An 18,087-nucleotide genomic window follows, 5' to 3' on the forward strand; every position below is an offset into this window, starting at 1 on the left:
TGAATTTGTTGCTTTTTTGTGTTAAACCAAGTAAATGCTTTGATAAGTGTACATATTTTGATAAATACACAAAAAGAAGTAAGCAATGCTTTTAAGGTCACAGGTCTTACAAAACAATGTTAAAAATGCTCTTTTATGCATTTCAGTTGAATTCAGATTGTCTAGCAAATAGATGAGTTTCTTACCATCTCCTAATGTAATTGAAACTCAAACAAAAATGAGTATTTGATTTGTATAGTCAGCAACATGATTATATTATTATAATAAATATTTGTAGATGTAGTGAATCCTCGTGGCTGGGAAAAAAGAGTACCAATGCAGAGATAACAAGGGGCAATCAGCATGTTTTAATCTTTACACCAATAAGTAGGAATGAACCCTGCCTTAGGAAAATAACTGACATTACAATGCAGAGCAGCATTAAAACTGGTATATTTAAACAAAGTTTTACTGGCTGCTGATGCCAATCATTATTTAAATCAAGCCATCAGCTTTGCAGATTTTAAATACTAGGCTGGGGTCTGAGGGTAGGATTTTCAGAAAATTATGGCTTAGGCGCACAAGTGCTACTCAAGCCAACAGTATGGTTATGGACCAGTGATGAGACAGTCCTTTGCAGATAGGAAAACCTTGATTCCCTGCCTGCCCACCAGCTATTATTGGAATAGTTAATTGACTTCTGGCCTGCCTAATCATCGAGTCAGATCTTTCTGCTCACCACTATTTGCGAAATTGTGTTCTTTAGTCTGCCTTAGTTGCTGATTACTTTGCATTTGTTTTTGCTCTAGTGCCGATCTCATATTTATTATAAAGAGTTGCAGTACTGATAGAGCTGTAACTGTACAGTTGAGATAGAAAAAGTTGTCCTGGGTTATCTCCTGGGCATCTCTGCTTGGAGAAGTATTCACTATTGTCTTGAATTTCCAGTTTGAAGATGTGCACAGTTCACATGTCTTCTTTTTAGCAGTTTGTTGTGATTTAACATGACAAGCAGATAAACGCCGCGTAGCTGCTCACTCACTCCCCACCTGTCCAGCTGGGGGAGATTCTCACTCCTTGTTCTTGCTTATTGCTGTATGGTATCCACCAAGGTAAAGTCAGCTCCTGGTAAGAGGGCTTAGACCTACGTCTACATTGCTTGGTAGGTTCGGAGTTTGTCGTGTAGGTGATTATTGTTCTGTGTTCATGCCCATGGTAGAGATGTTTGCTGAAGAGCATGTGCCGTTAACTCAGTAGGAGGTTGTCAGGAGCAGTAAGGGCAGCTCAGTAGTGGGCCAGGCTGTGTACTGCTTGGAATATCTCCTCTGTGGACATTTGGGAGGGTGTTCATTTTTCCATGAAGCGAGACAGTGAACCCAGGGGATAAAAACGGGTTTTGCCTGTTTAAAGTCATCATTCTGTGAAGGGGGAAGTAGGATATCGAGACAGGAGTGTTAGAGTAAAGAGCTGAAATGAGATTCACACCATAGATGAATCTGGGGACTCTCTCTGGTTGTTTGCATTAATAGGACTCTCAGTGAGTTGGGTATGATGTGATCCTTTTGTTTTAGTTCTTTCTATGGCATTTTTCTCCTTAAGAAGTAATAAAGTAGTTCTGAGAGGAATGTGCTTTTTAGTAAAACATTTATTTGTAGGCTCAAAGAGATACAAGCACGTGAAGTTATCGTTCTCTTTGGACAGGTAGAGCAGGATCATTGCTTACTTTGGTCCCCAGTCCCTGGGGTGAAAGAGAGCATCACCTAATGTAGGCAGAAGTACAGAGTAACATCTCGGGTGAGTTTCTGGACAGACCACAAAGACAAGAAGAACGTGACCCCTGAATTGCAGTAGAACAAATAAGGAATGTCAGTTATACAAAACAGCTTGATTTCTCAGCGACTTCATTTTCCAAAACTCTTGGTATTTTTTTGTTCTTGAAGTGCTGAATATTCTCAGTGCCAAGTAAAGTCAGCAGGGTTTGTGGAAGCTCAGCAGCTTTGAAAGTTGGTCCCATTTTTGTGGATGTCGTTGACATTTCTGTCCCTCCATTAGTGCAAATCCAGTATTTTACATTCCTGGTGTTTCTCAATGTCGGGGTGGATTCCGTAGAGAATAATTTGTTGCTAGCATCAAGTTGCACATTCAGTCACTGCTCAGTTACACAATCAAAGTTTATAAATATTTTTGTCTGTTTTCTGGTTTGGCCTCTGATACAGAAAATTTACAGAGCCTTTTAATCTCGAGTAGGATTCTTGATCCTTTATGGTTCCCTGGCATTTTCAAATATGCTTATCTTCCTATTCTGCCTCCACACTGGTTCTGACTCTTCTGGAGTCTCTGTGATGCAGCTTTCTAATGCACTGTTAAAATATCCTGCTTTCACAGGATAGTGGATGGATAAAAAGATACATACTCACTGGAAATTGATTGAGCACCTTGATTCTTCATCAGAACCTGAAATTGCTAAAGAAATTCATAATGGTGTGACTTTGTATAAGATCTCTGGAGCATTGGTCCGCTTACGTGTGGTGTTGTGTTGAATATAGGAATCTCTGGGATTACTTTATGTATGTGTTGTAATTTTAGTGGCTCCCACTAGTGCTCTATACATACAGTTAAAGAAAAAGGTATGTGCTGTGTATCAGCTACTGTATTCACTAAAATATCCAATACAGGACTTAAAATATAGTGCATATGCTAAGAGATCGTAGAAATACTAGTAAGAGTTCAGAGAAATTGAGTGCGCCTTGTAATGAGTTTAAAATTTTTGAGAGTGATGCTCATATTTGGAATTAAGGAGGAACAGCTCTGCTGTGCCAAGGACCTTATTCAATCAAGCCAAAAAATCCCAAATAAACGTTAATTTATTTGAGTGGAAATTCCCTTTGGGGAAGTTGTAAAGTGGAGTAAAGCAGTAAAATCATTTACTGGGGAAAACTTACTTACACTTGCTTGAGTTCCAGTATGTTTCTGCTTTACCTTGAGACTACTTTATTGCAAATCTGTGTGTTCACCACACTTTGTACACCACCAGATAGCAGTGTGACTCCTGTTTTCATTATAGTCTGGGGTTTTGGTTGGTTTTTTTCCACTCTTAAGTCAATTGCACTTTGAATCTAGTGATGAAAGAGTTATTTATTCAGAGAAACCTCAGACTAGCTGATCACCTTTGCACTGCTCGAGATGTCATGTCACCATAGGAGACTTCCTAGTACTGGGAGCATGGTGGATGGAGTAATGCAGATGCCTTTCTGTGGACTTCTACGTGCTGCAGGAACCTGATGTTTCAGCTTCGGATTTCTTTGCTCTCAAAACATCTTTTTTCATATAAAATTAGACTGGTTCAGGAAATCATGGAAGTCAGTTTGACTGAGAGAAAGCAGCTTATATTACTCTCGGGGAGAGCTGTGTTGTGTTGTGAGCTCTTCAACTTGTGTTGTCCTGTCTGTGCTGCAGAGCCTTCACACTGAAGAGCTTTGCGTGAAATGTTTGCTGGAATTAGTCCAAAGGGAAGCGGCAAATTCATGTCAACACTCCAGCGGTTGGGTTAGTCCAAGGTCGTGCTGCAGACAAGCAGGACAAGCACAAATCAGTTCCCATCTCACTGAGGGGAGGAACTGAATCCTGCAGCACTTAGTGCTTCTCGGTGCTGGTGTGACTGTTACTGAGTGGCAATCTGCTCACCTTTTGTTAACAAGGTAAAAACAAATACTTAATCTTCTCATTTTTCAGCCTTACCAGGCTTGGCACTGTGAGCTGTACCAGTTGCGTATTTTGGTTTGGGTTTTTTTCCTACTGCTCTATGAAAAACAGAGCAGCCATTCGCTTGTTACTTTAAGCTTGAATGAGATAATATACAGCTCTGAAAGTGGAGTGTGTCACTCTGCTGTCACTAACCAACATGCACTGCCACACTGGTACGCTGCTGTGTCATAAGCCTGCCAAAAACCCAAAAGCAACAGTGGTAAAATGCAGAACATGGATGTTTTCCTTAGACTTGACATGAAGATGAATGAAGTAGTGAGAGTAATGCAGCTATTCAATTAATTTCCTACTGTGCCTCTCTGCAGCTACGGAGCATATGTGGTCCCTTCCCAAAAAACAGATTTTTGTTCAGTGTCAGCATGCCTGGATACTGTAGTGGCACTGATGAGTTGGAGTCAGCCATTTTCGTGCAAAAGAAAGCTTTCACTTTCACAGTAGTTAATTTTTAACATGAAAAATTGTGTGATACAACTCCCCTTTTACTTTGCACTGAGGAGATCTACTCGAGAAAGATTTGAAGACTGGTTGGCTTCAGCTGAGAGAGTGTTGCGCACGCACTGAGATAAGTGCTATAGAGGCTACAAAACCAAACACTCGTCTGTTTGATAGTGCTAATATTACATGTACAACAGTAAATCTGTGCCTTCTGTGTATACATGATTGTATTTTTAGTCGTATTAAATACTGGTTTTATTTTTCCCTGCAAGCCCTTTCCTCGGTGTGCAGAATGGAGAGCAATTGCTTGAGGAGCAAGCTTTTTCTTGTTGTTCGTTGCTGAGTCCTCTGACCTTATTTACTGAACACTCCTCTAACTCTGCTATGGGGATGGAGTTTCTTAATTTCAGTTTATGAGTTTTCCTCTGATCTCGTTGGTCTGCATCAGTGTCTTTCATTAGTATGGAACCTATTTTTGCAACATGAGGTAAGGATATCTTTAGTATCTCTGTTCTATCATTAAAATAGCTGTTAAAGTCAAAAGTATCCACTTGCTTTGCCAAACTAAAAGCCAAAGATGGATTTTTCCAGTGCTTGACATTGTGTAACACTGTGCTCGAGCTGCGTTTGAACTCAGTTGTTATTTTGAGGGGTCAGCATTTCTGCGAATATCTGAGATTGCAGGATGGGTACCTGGAAAAGTTAGAGCGTACTAACGCTTTCTGAAAAGTTTGATTCAAGTGACTGACTTAACAGCAAGCAAACGTTAGGTGCAAAATAAGGGGTAAAATCTTATTCATCAGGTAGAATATTTTCCTTTTTAAAAATAAACAGAGAAACTGGACAGTTTGTTTCATGCAGCCTCTTTCCTTGTTCCTACACTTGCTGGCACCTGCACCTCTGAGGTACTTGTTTGCTTCTGTTATACCTCCTGATTTACCTGTTGTGTCAAGGCAAGCAACCTGGTGAAAAGAATATTTAATATGCAGGAATTCCAAAAAGGTGCCCTGTATTAGTTTTGGATTTGCCTTTTCCTGGGGTTGCATTCAGAGGAACAGCGTGGCTTCCCATGCCTGCAGGATTGGGGGCTGAAACTTTTCCCCCAGGCACATCCTGCTGCCCTTTTTGCCAGTGGTGGCTGGGGCAGCATGGATAGGAGCCATGCTTTCTGTGGGCATGTGTGGAAATGGGTGGGCTTAGATGAGCAGCAGCAGAAAGTGGATGAGGTGGAAAGGGTTTGGTCCCAGAGGGATTGTTCTCAGGGGCAGGTATCTGCTCCATGTTGGAGACTTGTCTCTGCATGCAAGGGGTCTGAGGTCCCATCTTTCTGCCTCCTCGTACTTGAGAGTCATCTTGTATCTGCTCTGAGTTCTGACCACTGTACACGTGCACCCCTGCATTTCTGATGCCCTGTCTCCAGAGCCTGCCATGTCTTCCCAGTCCCAGTTTCTCTGCCGACTCCTGAAATCTGTTTCCTTCCTCAGGCTCTGCTTGCTTGCTATAAACAGCCTCCTGCCTTCAGACATCAGCGTGGAAGTGTTTAACGGGGAGGAGAACTGATGTGCAGAAACAAACAACTGATTTCTGGCAAGGAATTAGAACCAAGGAGAGAATACCTGGCAGATCTGTCAATAATAACCCACTAGTTATGGTAGAGCGACGCTCTGCTTTGTCTCTTTCCTGGATCTGTGTTCGATGTGGCAATTGCTGGAGGCAAAGGCACTGTACTGTAGAATTAGATAGAAATTTTCTAAAGTCTTTCATTGTTGGTGCTTGTCCTTGTTCAGTCTTCTGAATTGGTTATAGAAACACACTTTTCTGGTCTACTCTGGTTTCATTTGCAGTTTCAGTTACTAGGTGCTGGCAAATAAGTTTGTTTATCCCAGAAATGAAAGAGAAAGCAAATTTTTTTCCCCTATAGTGACTGTGCTTCTCTCCTTTTAGTCAGAGACTTCTGAACTCTTGCCTGTTGCAGCGATCAAAAGATAACTTAAAACGTCTTTTCTAGGACCTTAACTTGCCAAGATGCCCGTCAGAGTTGATGACGTGATACAACTGTTCTGCCATCTCTCCGAAGAGAAGGGGATGAAAGCTGCTGTCAGACACTCTGGTCGAGGAGCACTGCTGGCGGGTGCAACAGCTTTTATTGGGGGTCTGATGGGAGGTCCACCTGGAATCGCTGTAGGTGAGTGTGGTTCTTCACTGCTTGAGTGAAGAAACTAGTGAACTGTGTACTAGGTATAGGTTGAAGGAAAGGGGTGTGCAGTGCTGAGATTTCACCTAACAGGGCTTTAACAAGATGCCATTTTATGTGTCAGCTTTTCAGAAATGAGGTGTGTGTCAGGAAGGCGTGTGTCAGTGTTTCCTGTTAGGGTGATCGTGACGTTGCTGACTTTGACTCCTGTGCTGCAAGTGGGAAGCCATTCAGAGGCCTACGGTTGAAATAGTGGTGCCTTTGAAACCCTTTGAACAAGCTGTTAACAAATCATTTGCTTTTGATGGGTAGAGCCCTGGTTCCCATCTGCTGAGGTACACCAGTGTCTGAGGTGTGGGATGAAACACAGAGCAAACTAATGCGAAACAGAGAGCAAACTCACAGACTGTGAGCTCATGTGCGGGTTCTGCTCCAGCGCTGCGGTGGGAAAGTGAAGTGGGGAGGGATGAGGTAGGGGCAAAGGAGCACAAGTGGTGATGGTTGCAGCTGGGGGCATGTTGGTACCTGGTGGCACAGAAAAAAAGGAAATTGGATGTAAAAGTGGGGGTGAATAAGTGTTCTTAGTCAGCCTCAGCAGGGGCAGGATCATCTTCCTAATGATCTTACTAAAAATGATGTTTATTTCTGTATTTTAAAAGCATCCCTGCTCTGTATCCCTTGAGATATGAGTTGTCTAGTTTAAAAGCTGCCTTGTCACTGAAGTCAGATGAGCCTTGGCCCTTGAGTGCTGCTTACTCCTGAGAGCCGTTCAAGCAGTTTCACAGGCTTATTGGTATTGGAGTGAATTGCAGTATGACTGGGTGAGGATGTCACCAAAACTGGGAATAAAGAAACTCCTTATCACTAATTAGTATTAAAAAGCAGACATTCTTTATTACAGCTGGGTGCGAAGGGGAATAAATTCCATCAACATCGCGCACCTTGCCTGGTGTGTTCACTCATTGTAAAGGAAACATATATGCATAATCCATAGACTCTATATATGTGTATACGGTTTCCTCTAACTAATTAAAATAACTTCTACTTCTGATCATGCACAATATTCGCAGAAATTTGGACTGAGCACCCCACAGACCCCAGAGTCAAAAGAAAGACCCTCCAATAACCTTGGTTCAAGGACTTGGCTAGCAAAGCTGAGGGGCCTGTTTCATATAACAAAGGTTTAAGGCTCCAGAATATGTTAAACCAACAGATTTTCATCCTGGATTAACTTTAAGCAATGACACACTGTTGATGATCACTGGTTTCAATGTACTTCACTCTTAGTGAATAAAACAAACTGTAACTAAAATAAGACCTGGGCTATACATAGGTTCATTAGCAGCTTTAGCATTTTCTAAAACAAAGTTTTACATTTATTTTTTTCTGTCCATAACAAGGGTTGGCAAGGTTGAGCTACAAAAAATTACCAAATAATATGTAAGGAGTACAGCTGTGCATTTACTCCTGTTACAAGTGCAGAACTTAATTAACAGTCACAAATAATTTTTTGACAAATGTATGACCGAAGTTACCAGGACCAAAGAAGAGAAATTAAGCTTTGTAAGAATTTTGTAAGCTGTAAATCAGAAATGTAAGTGAAAATGTAAGTGGCTTCATTCTTGAGTGAGATCATAAGAAACACTGAAGTTATTCTTGGATGTGTTTTCTCATTTTGTTTAAGTGTTTGTTTAAGCTTTCGTAATGTCTCCAGTCAAGCTCAGTGTTCTTCTGCCACTGATGAAAGCACTGGAACAAGTATACCTGTTACTGTATACCAATGTATACAATAATAAATGTACATAATAAGTACTAAGTATACCAAAACCCATATCCCAGTTACAGTGTAACTAAATCTGATGGCCCTCACTTAACTTTAAAAATTGCAAAGGTAAATGGCCACAGATCGCAAGGGTTTTAGGACAGTTACAGGGTAATTTGTAATCAAGAACACCTTCCTTTACACAAACAGCGTGGATAGGTGTGGAACTGAATAGCAGATTGTCCTTATTGCTGCCTTGCACCAAGAATTAGAGGGTGAATTATCTTTCATCTGCGGTGGTCACTGGAGAATCTTGCAGCATATCGTGCTTTCTAAGGACTACTTGCTCTGAGAAGAATGGATTATGGATGTGTTGCTTGGGGGGAAGGAGTGTGATCGTGTAACAAATCTTGTCTCAATAAACCAGGAACTTAGGCATCAATACTTCTAGGGGCTTTTGCATTAAGTGCCCCTAAATCAAATATTGATATTCATAAAAGTTCCTTGAAGATGAATTCAGCCATCATAGGCTTTCAAGTATTTCTGTGGTATCATGGGGAAAATTGCCAACTGAGTAAAATGTGCAAATTAAGGAGTTTTTGTCTAATGAAAAACTGCATCCCTGTGAGAGCATAAATGACTTTTTAGGAGCAGGCGCTGGGTGGGAATTCCAGAGGCAGAGTTGGTTCTGACGCCCATCCATTGCGAGGGTTTTCCTTCCCCACCAGGATGTCCTGTGAATCCCTGCTGGAGAGCGCTGTGTGACAAGTTAGACTGGCAGCTCTGGGAAAAAGAACAACGTGTAGGAGTGTAAGGCTGGTTTCTCAGCAGCGGCCACAGTCACCTCAGCTGTAGAGGACCCCTCTGCTGTTACCTTGATGACCTGGAGCTACTCCCATTACCAGAGCATCTCTTGGCCAGCTGGGGTGGGTGGTGTGATGCTGTGGTAGATGAAAGCATGAATGTCTGACCCCAAGAAGCTGATGGATTTGGTCTGTGTGAGCTCCTTCTGAGGGGGGGACTTCAGAAGCAGAAAGCTTGGCTTGTTCTGGGAATCTCTAGTAAGAGACTATGTGTTAATGGCCCTGATAAGGCAATTGTTGGTCAGATGTTTTCCTTGGGCATGGTTCTATTTATCCTAAAGAGCCCAGTTCCCTGAAGAGTGTTATTTTGTTTCTGATTTCTAGCTTGAAGGTATTAGCTTTGATAGTGTTAAAGAGTTCCTTTGTGATTGCTGCGGATATAAAAAGCTTTAAAAATTCTTCTTGGTGCTTTGGACATCATATATAAACCTAGAGACATACACAGCTCTACATTGATTTATAATAAAGGTGGGAATGTTGTTGATGAAGGCTGTGCATAGAATTTCAGGTTTTAACATTAAGTGGTAAAGAGTAACATCTCCCTCTCTTTTCTAGGAGGAGCATTTGGTGGATTGCTTGGTGCCTGGATGACCGCTGGACAGTTCAGGCCAGTCCCTCAGATTTTATTGGAATTGCCTCCTGCTGAGCAGCAGAAACTCTATGATGAAGCCATTGTTATTCTCAGCCACTTAGACTGGACTGACGTTGCTCAGCTGACTGCTCTTGTGATGGGAAATGCCAGTCTTCAGCAGAAGTTGACAGCAATGCTGGTAAATTACTTCACCAAAGAGCTAAGAGCAGAGATACAGTATGGAGAATAAACATTTCCAGAGCAGGCTTTTTACGGTGTAACGAATTTTACCCTGGCACTTGTGATTATTCTACATAGCAATTATTAGTTATTGGTACTAATTATGAATGTGGGCAGATCTAAGTATTTGGGTTTTGGGGTTGGTTTTTTTGTTTGTCCTATACTAATGGTAGTATTAGGTTGTTGCGTTATCCTGACACTGACTTGCTGTGTGACTTTGAATTACTAGGACTGAATTCAAAATCACTGAAGGGAATTACACTTCTCATACTCAAACCTTTCAAAGTCGTCGTGTTTTATTTAGGAGATTTAATCCTGTTTGGGTTAAGTGCTTTAATTTTCTTCTGTGAATGACATACAGGTGCCAAAGTAGCTAGGGCACTTTGAAGAATTTTACCCATTGTCTGTTTCAGTTGAAACTTATAAGAAATTACATTATTTTACTGTGCACTCAAAGATCTCAATCCTTGCTTTATTTGTTGCATTTTTATTGTAAATCTTGAGTTATTTATTCCTTTCTGTAAGAAGTGAAGCCAATGCCTAAACAAGTTTTAAAGCAACAGGTAAACAAACTGCACAAATAGTAGTTCCTGATGTCTGGAATGGGAAGACATGGCCAAAATACACTTTTAAAAAAATTTAAGTGGGGAGCTGAAGTTGCCATTTTTTTACTGTCCCTAGGATTATGGTTGTCATTTCAGCACTGGTTCCTTGACTGAATCTGAACATCTGGTCCTCTGTTTTCATTAAAATATTCATAAGAAGCATCATAGCAGCCTGTGTTTTGCTTTAAAGTAAATGATCTCTATAAGAACTTGATACTGAAATTTGAGGAAGAAGGCAGCCTTGTGCTGGCCAGCCAGCGTTGGCAGCAGTGGTAGTGGTGGCGTGGGTTGACGTGTTGGCTGCAGTTAACGCTGTCAGCTCCAAATGCAGTGTTGCTGAGTATCCCAGCCAGTTGTTCACCTTTTGTTTCAAGGCAATTGTAAGACAAGTTTGTAAGTAAAGAATGTGCAGGTGTGCCTTCTTTTGTATGTCAAAACAAGTGAAACTGCTCTGATAATTTAATTTTGCCTGTAAAATAAAGATTTATCTGTGTGTGTGTGGTGAGGTTTCTAGACATTGAGTTTTAAATGGTGAAGCTTTAAACTCAGAAGTTGCTACCGTGTACCTTTGATTAATCTACTTCTGCAGGTACAATTTGCCATTAATGAATTCAGTGTGCTTTCCTGCCTGGAGTGCAGGGCAGTGAGTGTTCACCTCATAATTTGAAGACACTTTTTCAAAGACAGATCAAAGTGAATGGTAAGTGGGCACTCCTTACCCTGTCATAGTTTCATAATGTCAAGCCTGAAATCAGTGTTTATTCAGTTTCACTGACAAATTGCATGCACTGCAACTGACTTTTTAAAGACTTTACATACTCCGTATATCCATTTTAAAATACTATTTTTATGAAGGCAGTTATTTCTATTTGTAATTTTCTGGTTATTTTACAAATTAAATTTAATCTTTCCAAACTAACACTCTAACAGCAGCAGATGATTGAATGATACAGTAGGATGGAGGCTGCTATCTTATAATCAGATGTTTGAGCCCAGACATGAAAGAACTCGACATCTGATTGTAAAGCAAGCCATAGGAAAGATGTCGGTTTCAATAATTTATGGTAGTATCCAGTATTTAAGCAGATCATTAGCAGATTTCAGAGTGGTTTCAGATATATATCAATACTCTCATGTTACAGGTATTCATCAATTTTAGTGCACACCTAAGTAGTGAATTGATTTTTATTACTCATGTCAGTGTCATAACCAGGAATGGAGCCTAAAACTATGGGAGTCCTCATCCTGATCTCTGTTACTCTGTTTCTTAGGGTATTCTTTCAGATGCTTTTTATTATACACTTAGTAATTATAAACTGGTTTTAATCACAATCTTTCATTCATCACTGTCATATGAAGGGGGCTTTTGTCATTTGGATACCAATAGAAGTTTGGTCCAAGTAGTTCAGGGTTCTGCATGGGCCAGTCTAGCTTACGTTAACCCCCACTGCCCCCAAGCTCCCGAGAAGCGTTAGACTCTGCACCACAGAGTAGCACACTCTTATTCATTACAATAAAGTTAACTTTCACTGGTGTTCAGATGACTGAAGTAGAACCAGTTGAATTCAGTTTGCTCTCTGTATCATTATTTAACAGGTCTGATGCCCGTGGAACTTCTTGGAAAGTGGCAGGTACCAATTTTCAAAGCGGTAGCAATAGGTTTGCAGTTTGGTCTGAAACACATTTCACTGCTGGTTAACAGAACGAGAACAGAATCCAGCACAGGTATTCATCTCGAGTGAGTTTGGACATAGGAAAATTAGGAAATAACCACTTCTGATTGAGGAGACCCTGATACAGAACTACTGAGGGAGAATGAGCGTGGGACCCCACAAGGCTTTTGTTGTCTCTATTTTTTTGTGGTTTCTGTCAGTTCATACTGTTGAATGCTGCTGAAAGAGCAAATTCCACCTTTATTGCTCTTACTACAGCCCTGTGCTGTTGTATCGAGGTCACCATGATGGTTGGTATGCAGCCTTATGCGGGGATTTGGCCAAGTTAGAAGAACCCTTCAGCAGATTTGATAATTTGACCAAAAAAACAGCTGCACGAGAATGTATTAATATCCATCTGTTGCTGTTCTTGGGTAGAGATGTGGCTGTCACCACTGCAGCCCTTGGTATTGGAACCAGGCATAGGTAGGGGATGGCATCTTCTGAAATCTACCCCAGCTGCACAATGTCCAGGATGAGTGTAAGGCGCAGCCATTGCCTAGGAAATGAGGTAGTGCAGTGCCAGCAGTTTTGGGAGGCAGCTGAAAGAGTCACTATGGGGAGATGTACATATTTATATAAAGAAACCATCTGTGATGCTGATTATTAACCTGGTTGGGTTGTAGATGTGACAGAATCAAGCTAGATTTTCACTGGCAGATGGTATATTTTTAGTTAAAAAATAATTTTCTTATATGTGTCTTTTTTTTAAGCTGTCTGATTTAAAAACAGAAAGCAAGCATGATTATGAAGTGTTACGTTAGCAAAAAAAGGATTTTTAAATTTTTTTTTCTTAAGAAAGCAATCCTGAATTCAAGCATAGATTAGTGACTGAGACGTGCCATCTAGTGGCAATCAGGTTATTTCTTAAATTCAGCCTATCGAGCCTGTCTCAGTATATGGACAACACAGTTATCATCTTCCATTAAAAATAGGGTAACATCATTGTTTTTTGGTTTTTTTTGCTCTTAGTCTGTTAAATTCCTGGCTTTAATGAATTCGTATTAGATTACAAATATCGGCCTAGCTCCAGACTACACTAGAATTCATGTACATTCCCAATGAAGTAGGTTTTTGGTGATTATCATGTGAGCTATGACTGCACAAATATTTACTGCAGCTGCATGTCACATTTAATTACGGGGGAAAATACACAATCAGGTGGAGGAGGGTGGTTTCACCCTCATGATTACTGAAGGACAAGTGGATTCTGTGAGCCGAGCAGCAGCCACTTTGCAAAGACTGATTCACCACAGGTGAATTGGCAAGCCAGTAAAGAATAATTGCTTGTTGTTTTCCAGGAGACTGCATTCCTTTGTTCAGTTTTATCACCTTCAGGTTTGCACCTGTAGTGGCTCTACCCGCATGGCCTTTGGAGTGGTGCTTTACCTCTCATGTATGACTGGTCCATGTGTAACTGCTGCTCACATGGTCCCTGCAGGACCTAGGAGTATTTGGCTGTGAAAATCCTGTTCTTGGTAGTCACAGTTACAGCACAGACTTTCTAAGGGTCCTGTTCCCAATGGGATTGCAGAGGCTCCCAGGCTTGGTCCTCTGGAGGAGCATGAGAACTGCAACAGAGACCTTGAAGTAAGGGTAGGAAGCAGGGTGCTAGGGTGGTGCACCATGGTGGCACACCACAGCGCCCGTGATACCGCTTAATTAGTCATTATAGTTCTACATTAACTGGAGGTTTTACAGGGCTGTGGCAAGATCCTTCTGCTGTGGAAGAGAGTTCCCTGCATCGACTCCAGACTGCACAAAGAACTGCAGAAGCAGAACAGTCCTGAGATCCCATTAACTGACTAACGTTGAGTTTACAGCAGGCAGTGAAAACCTCACCAGCTGCAGTGGTCTGCCTAAAAGGTGATCAGGAAGGGAGCTGCTTTGAACTTCAGACCTGAGGTTCTGCAGAGTAAGTGTGTGCCTCAACGAAGGAGGGGTTTGGTGGCTCTTGGCTCAGCCTGTTTGCATGGTCTTGGTCACTTCAGCTCTCACCTCTTACTCCAGTATGAAAAGTACCATGAATTAGCATTATGTGGGCAGCCTCTCTCCTTCTAGGGCTGCACACCGATACCTATAGAGGACTTTGCTGGTAAAGAACATTCCTAAAGAAGACAGTTTCCATCCCTCAGAGGGCTCTCCTGGGCTGCTGGCAGGAGGGGGTGCTGTGCACCCATCCGTGTGGCTTTGCTCACCAGGGAAAGGCAGTGCCTGGGGCTCCTCTGGAGGCTGCAGCTGCCCTGGCTGTGCCTGCTGCCTCTGCAGAGCAGGATGGTTTGGAGAGGTGCTTTGCTGCCCGACTCAGGGCAGTTTGTTTAAGGAAGCCAACTGATCTCCTGCAGCAATGGTTTTCTGGATGACTTTGGGCAGTCACCCAGCTTCCCCATTCAGCTGCTTTTGTGTGAGGTGGTGATGACAGCACCCGGCTAGCGATGGAGGGCTGTGTGAGGAGATGACTACTGACTGATGGTAACAGTGGGGTGCAATGTTACCCGCATTTTGTTACTATTACTTGATTTCTCACGATATCGTTTGAGATTATTCCAGTGGTGGAGCATGTTGTACTGTCCTCTGTAGTGCAACAACGGGCTGCTGTGCCCTGGCAGAACTGCTTTTCCCTCTCATAGCTCACGATTCATCATTTCTGCCATTTCTTCAGGGCGTGGGTGGGGTGGGCTGGCTGCAGTCACCCGCTCCCAGTAACGCCTCTTTAGGGAGGACAGCTTGTGCTGCTATTGTCTTCCTGTTGGCCCACTGGGCTACCAGGAGGAGGATGGACATATGTGATTTGCTGCAACCTCTGCCACTGCCCTGCTGTCAGTGCAGGCTCTTCTGTTCAAGAGCCATTTGTGCTGTGGCCTCTCCAGCGTGGAGCTTGTGGGGCTCACCAGCAGCAACGCATTCCTCCACTTGATGAAATGGCATCCCTTCCTATCCACATAGGCCTCTCTTTTAAGTGTTGTTCTGGAGCTTTCACACGTGTATTTCCAATCATACAGCATTTATGCCAATTTTAATATTTCTGTTTAAAACTATGCAGAATCATGTGGAAATTCAGTGTTTCCATTTTTTCTTCACAGTATTGCAGCAGCTCCAGAAGTGGTCACTAGTGAAATAAAGGAGGGCTGAAGGGTTTAATCCTGCACAGCTGCAGGGGTAGGACCTGCTGAGTTCATTCTCCACCAGCATTTCAGCAGCACTGGTGCAGCCAGAGGATGTAAAACCAATGCATTTTTCCCCAGAGTTAAAGCTCTCATGGAGAGAGCACTAGCTACTTAGAAAGCCTGTCATTGCTTGACCAGCTGATGTATAACTCCAGACTAATTGAATAGCAGACTTTCAGCTGGGTTGGAAAGCTTTTTAAAAACCAAAGGCCTTTGCATTGGAGTGAACTAAAGCTATTAGCCCCTAATTAAAACACGAGGTTTCATCTTTACCTTTCTAGAGATCACAAAAATCTATGTATTTTTCAGGCTGTAAGCCAGAAATCAAACATTCATCATGTAATTGCAGTAAGTGTGTGCTAATACTTCTCATTAAGTGTGATTTATGAATTCTAGAAGAGCCTAAGAGGTAAATATATAAAATTATTCTAAGTCTGCAAAAATGAAGGCATTCATTTCTTTGGATGACTAAAAGAAGGATTTAGGCAAACATGAACATTACAGCTTTCAATGTTCAGCAAAGAGACTGTGTTTGAACATCTGTACCTTTACAATTCCCTCAAAATGCTGTGGTTTCATCTGGTGTCGCTGATCTTCCAGCAAAGACAGTGCTTCAGCTGTCGGCAGGTATAGCAGTGTGGCTTGGTGGAAAGCCCATTTTGCTGGGCCTTGAAGGAGGTACCGCCTTTGCTGGGTCTTCTGCTTGTTTGCTGGATGACCTTGAGCGACTTCCCATCTCATTCCTGAAGGTGTTTTTTCTAAACACTTTGCAATCTATCTATAAGAAATGGTGTGTTATGAAAATGTAATAGCACTATAATGCAGCTAACCACTCTCTGATCCTGCAGTCAGTACTTAAGCATCGAAGGAGGAGGAATGTCATGAATGTTAGTAGAGACTGATAGCAAAGGGGATGGAGAGGAAACTGTTAGATTGTGAAATGTGTCTACTTTCTTTGTTGTAGGGGAATGAAAGATTTACACTGGTGTTTGACCTTAACTAGTTATAACCTGCACAGGAGTGTCTGACAGGATGCAAATGTTTTGTATTCCTTATTTCTTGCTCAGCCTCAGTGGGCATGAGTGCTTTAGGGTGAAATTAAATCTTTCCAGTGTGCTCTGACATACTGCTTTGGAGTAGAGCACTCTCAGATATTCCCTTATATGTGTGATCTGAAGACAGCATGAAGGTTTGTTATTTCTGTATCAGTCAATAAGATATGGTGAATAACCTATGTAATTTGGGGTAAAAACTGATCTAACAAAACAAAAGCTTTGAAAGCTTTATTTTTACCTCACCCTGCTGCAGCTCCCTGAGCAGCTCCATGTGTTGAGATGTTGTTATAAAATAATCAGAGAGTCACCCAGCTGAGTCAGAGTCAGACGCTGGACACTGACAGAGACAAAAGGTTCCCGATGAGAGAGATCCTGGAGCTGGGGCAGCCCTGACCGTAACTCCCCAGGCACCGCAATTCCCTTGGAGCTGGAGGAGGTCCATGTCTTCTGCAGAAACCTGTGAGCCAGTGGGTAAAGCCTATCCTGGGTGCAGAATTGCAGGTAAGCACATTCTCCTCATATTTGTATGCATTTCCAATGTGATTTTTTTGTTCTCGCCCAGCTAACTGTGCCAATGAATAGTTTTCTACCCTCTCTCCCTGGCAGGCAATTCAGTCTGATAGTAATGAAAGCTTTCTGCAAGAAGAAAGGCAGGCCAGGGCAGCTCTCGGTAATAACTGCGGTATGCGTCCACTCAAATCCCTCTGGCTATAAGAATCCTACTCTTTCAGGCCAAAATGAGGAGGTCTTCCAACTTCTCTACCTTGTCCTCCCAGGTTAATTTTAAGCCCTACGTAACCAGCTTTTCCGAGATCCTAAGTTAAAGACTTGCTCCCTTTGGAGCAGTGAAAGATACAAAACATGCAACAGCTGGGCTGGGGAGAGATGGAGTGCGAGAGTACATTCTTCACATTACTCAAGAAGGCAGGGGACAGGGCAAAACAGCTTAGCAAATACTGCATTAAAGTGGAAGACTCGCTGGAGTGCCAGTAGGAATCAGCTGCCTGCCCTGTGCCTGTCTGCGAGCTAAAGTTCATACAGCAGACTTTTGACCAAACTGCAGTTTATTAATTGCTTATGCAGGAACAAAGTCAGTAATAAAATGGTAACTAGGGTGCTGGCGAGGCAGACTTTTGGATCTGATTTTGTTGGTTTCCATAAAAGGGGTTTGCTTGCTTTTTCCCAGCCATTCTCTCCAGGAATCTGTGTATAAAAATATTTGTTCCATAACCGCAGTGAACAGCATCTCATCGCCTGGCAGCCGCCTGCATACTTGAGGCTTTCTGCAGTCTCTGAAGTTCAGCTCTGCAGGAGCCTGTGCTGCCACAGAGTCTAGTCCTAATTTCAGGCTTTCACGTCCCCAGCCCAGCCCCATGGGACTGGGGCTGCTGTCAATGGTGGCAGCACATCCCTATGAGCGCAGGGCAAAGGTTACCCTTCACGTTGTGCCACTAATGATAAATAGCGATGAGGATAATAAGGAGCAGTCTTGTAGTGTTTTGAGTCTTCAAAATGCTCTGCTGATACTAATTAAGCTGCCACGCAGCCTTGCGACAAAGGTAGGGATTTCTACTGTGCATAATTTGACTGTTCTATATTGTTATGCAATAAACCAAAATTGGATGGTGTCTTCAGATAGCAATCAGGAAATCAATTAACTGACTACTAGCTGTGTACACCCCAACAACTGAGCCAGCTTCAAAGCTGCCCCATATCTTTTGGTCAGCTTTGGTGCATCT

The 18,087-nt window shown here is 42.3% G+C and overlaps 1 protein-coding gene across 1 annotated transcript; it reads left to right on the top strand.

The window, feature by feature from the left end:
- Positions 1 to 6,204: 6,204 nt before the first annotated feature.
- LOC104533176 (chromosome unknown open reading frame, human C19orf12) lies at positions 6,205 to 9,819 on the top strand. Its single transcript, XM_010180630.1, has 2 exons — positions 6,205 to 6,364; positions 9,554 to 9,819. Exons 1-2 carry the CDS (start codon positions 6,205 to 6,207, stop codon positions 9,817 to 9,819), a joined length of 426 nt encoding a protein of 141 aa, XP_010178932.1.
- Positions 9,820 to 18,087: the final 8,268 nt, after the last annotated feature.

This window comes from Mesitornis unicolor, unplaced genomic scaffold (assembly GCF_000695765.1).
Source record: "Mesitornis unicolor isolate BGI_N332 unplaced genomic scaffold, ASM69576v1 scaffold32303, whole genome shotgun sequence".
In the NCBI taxonomy this organism is placed as follows: Eukaryota; Metazoa; Chordata; class Aves; order Mesitornithiformes; family Mesitornithidae; genus Mesitornis; species Mesitornis unicolor.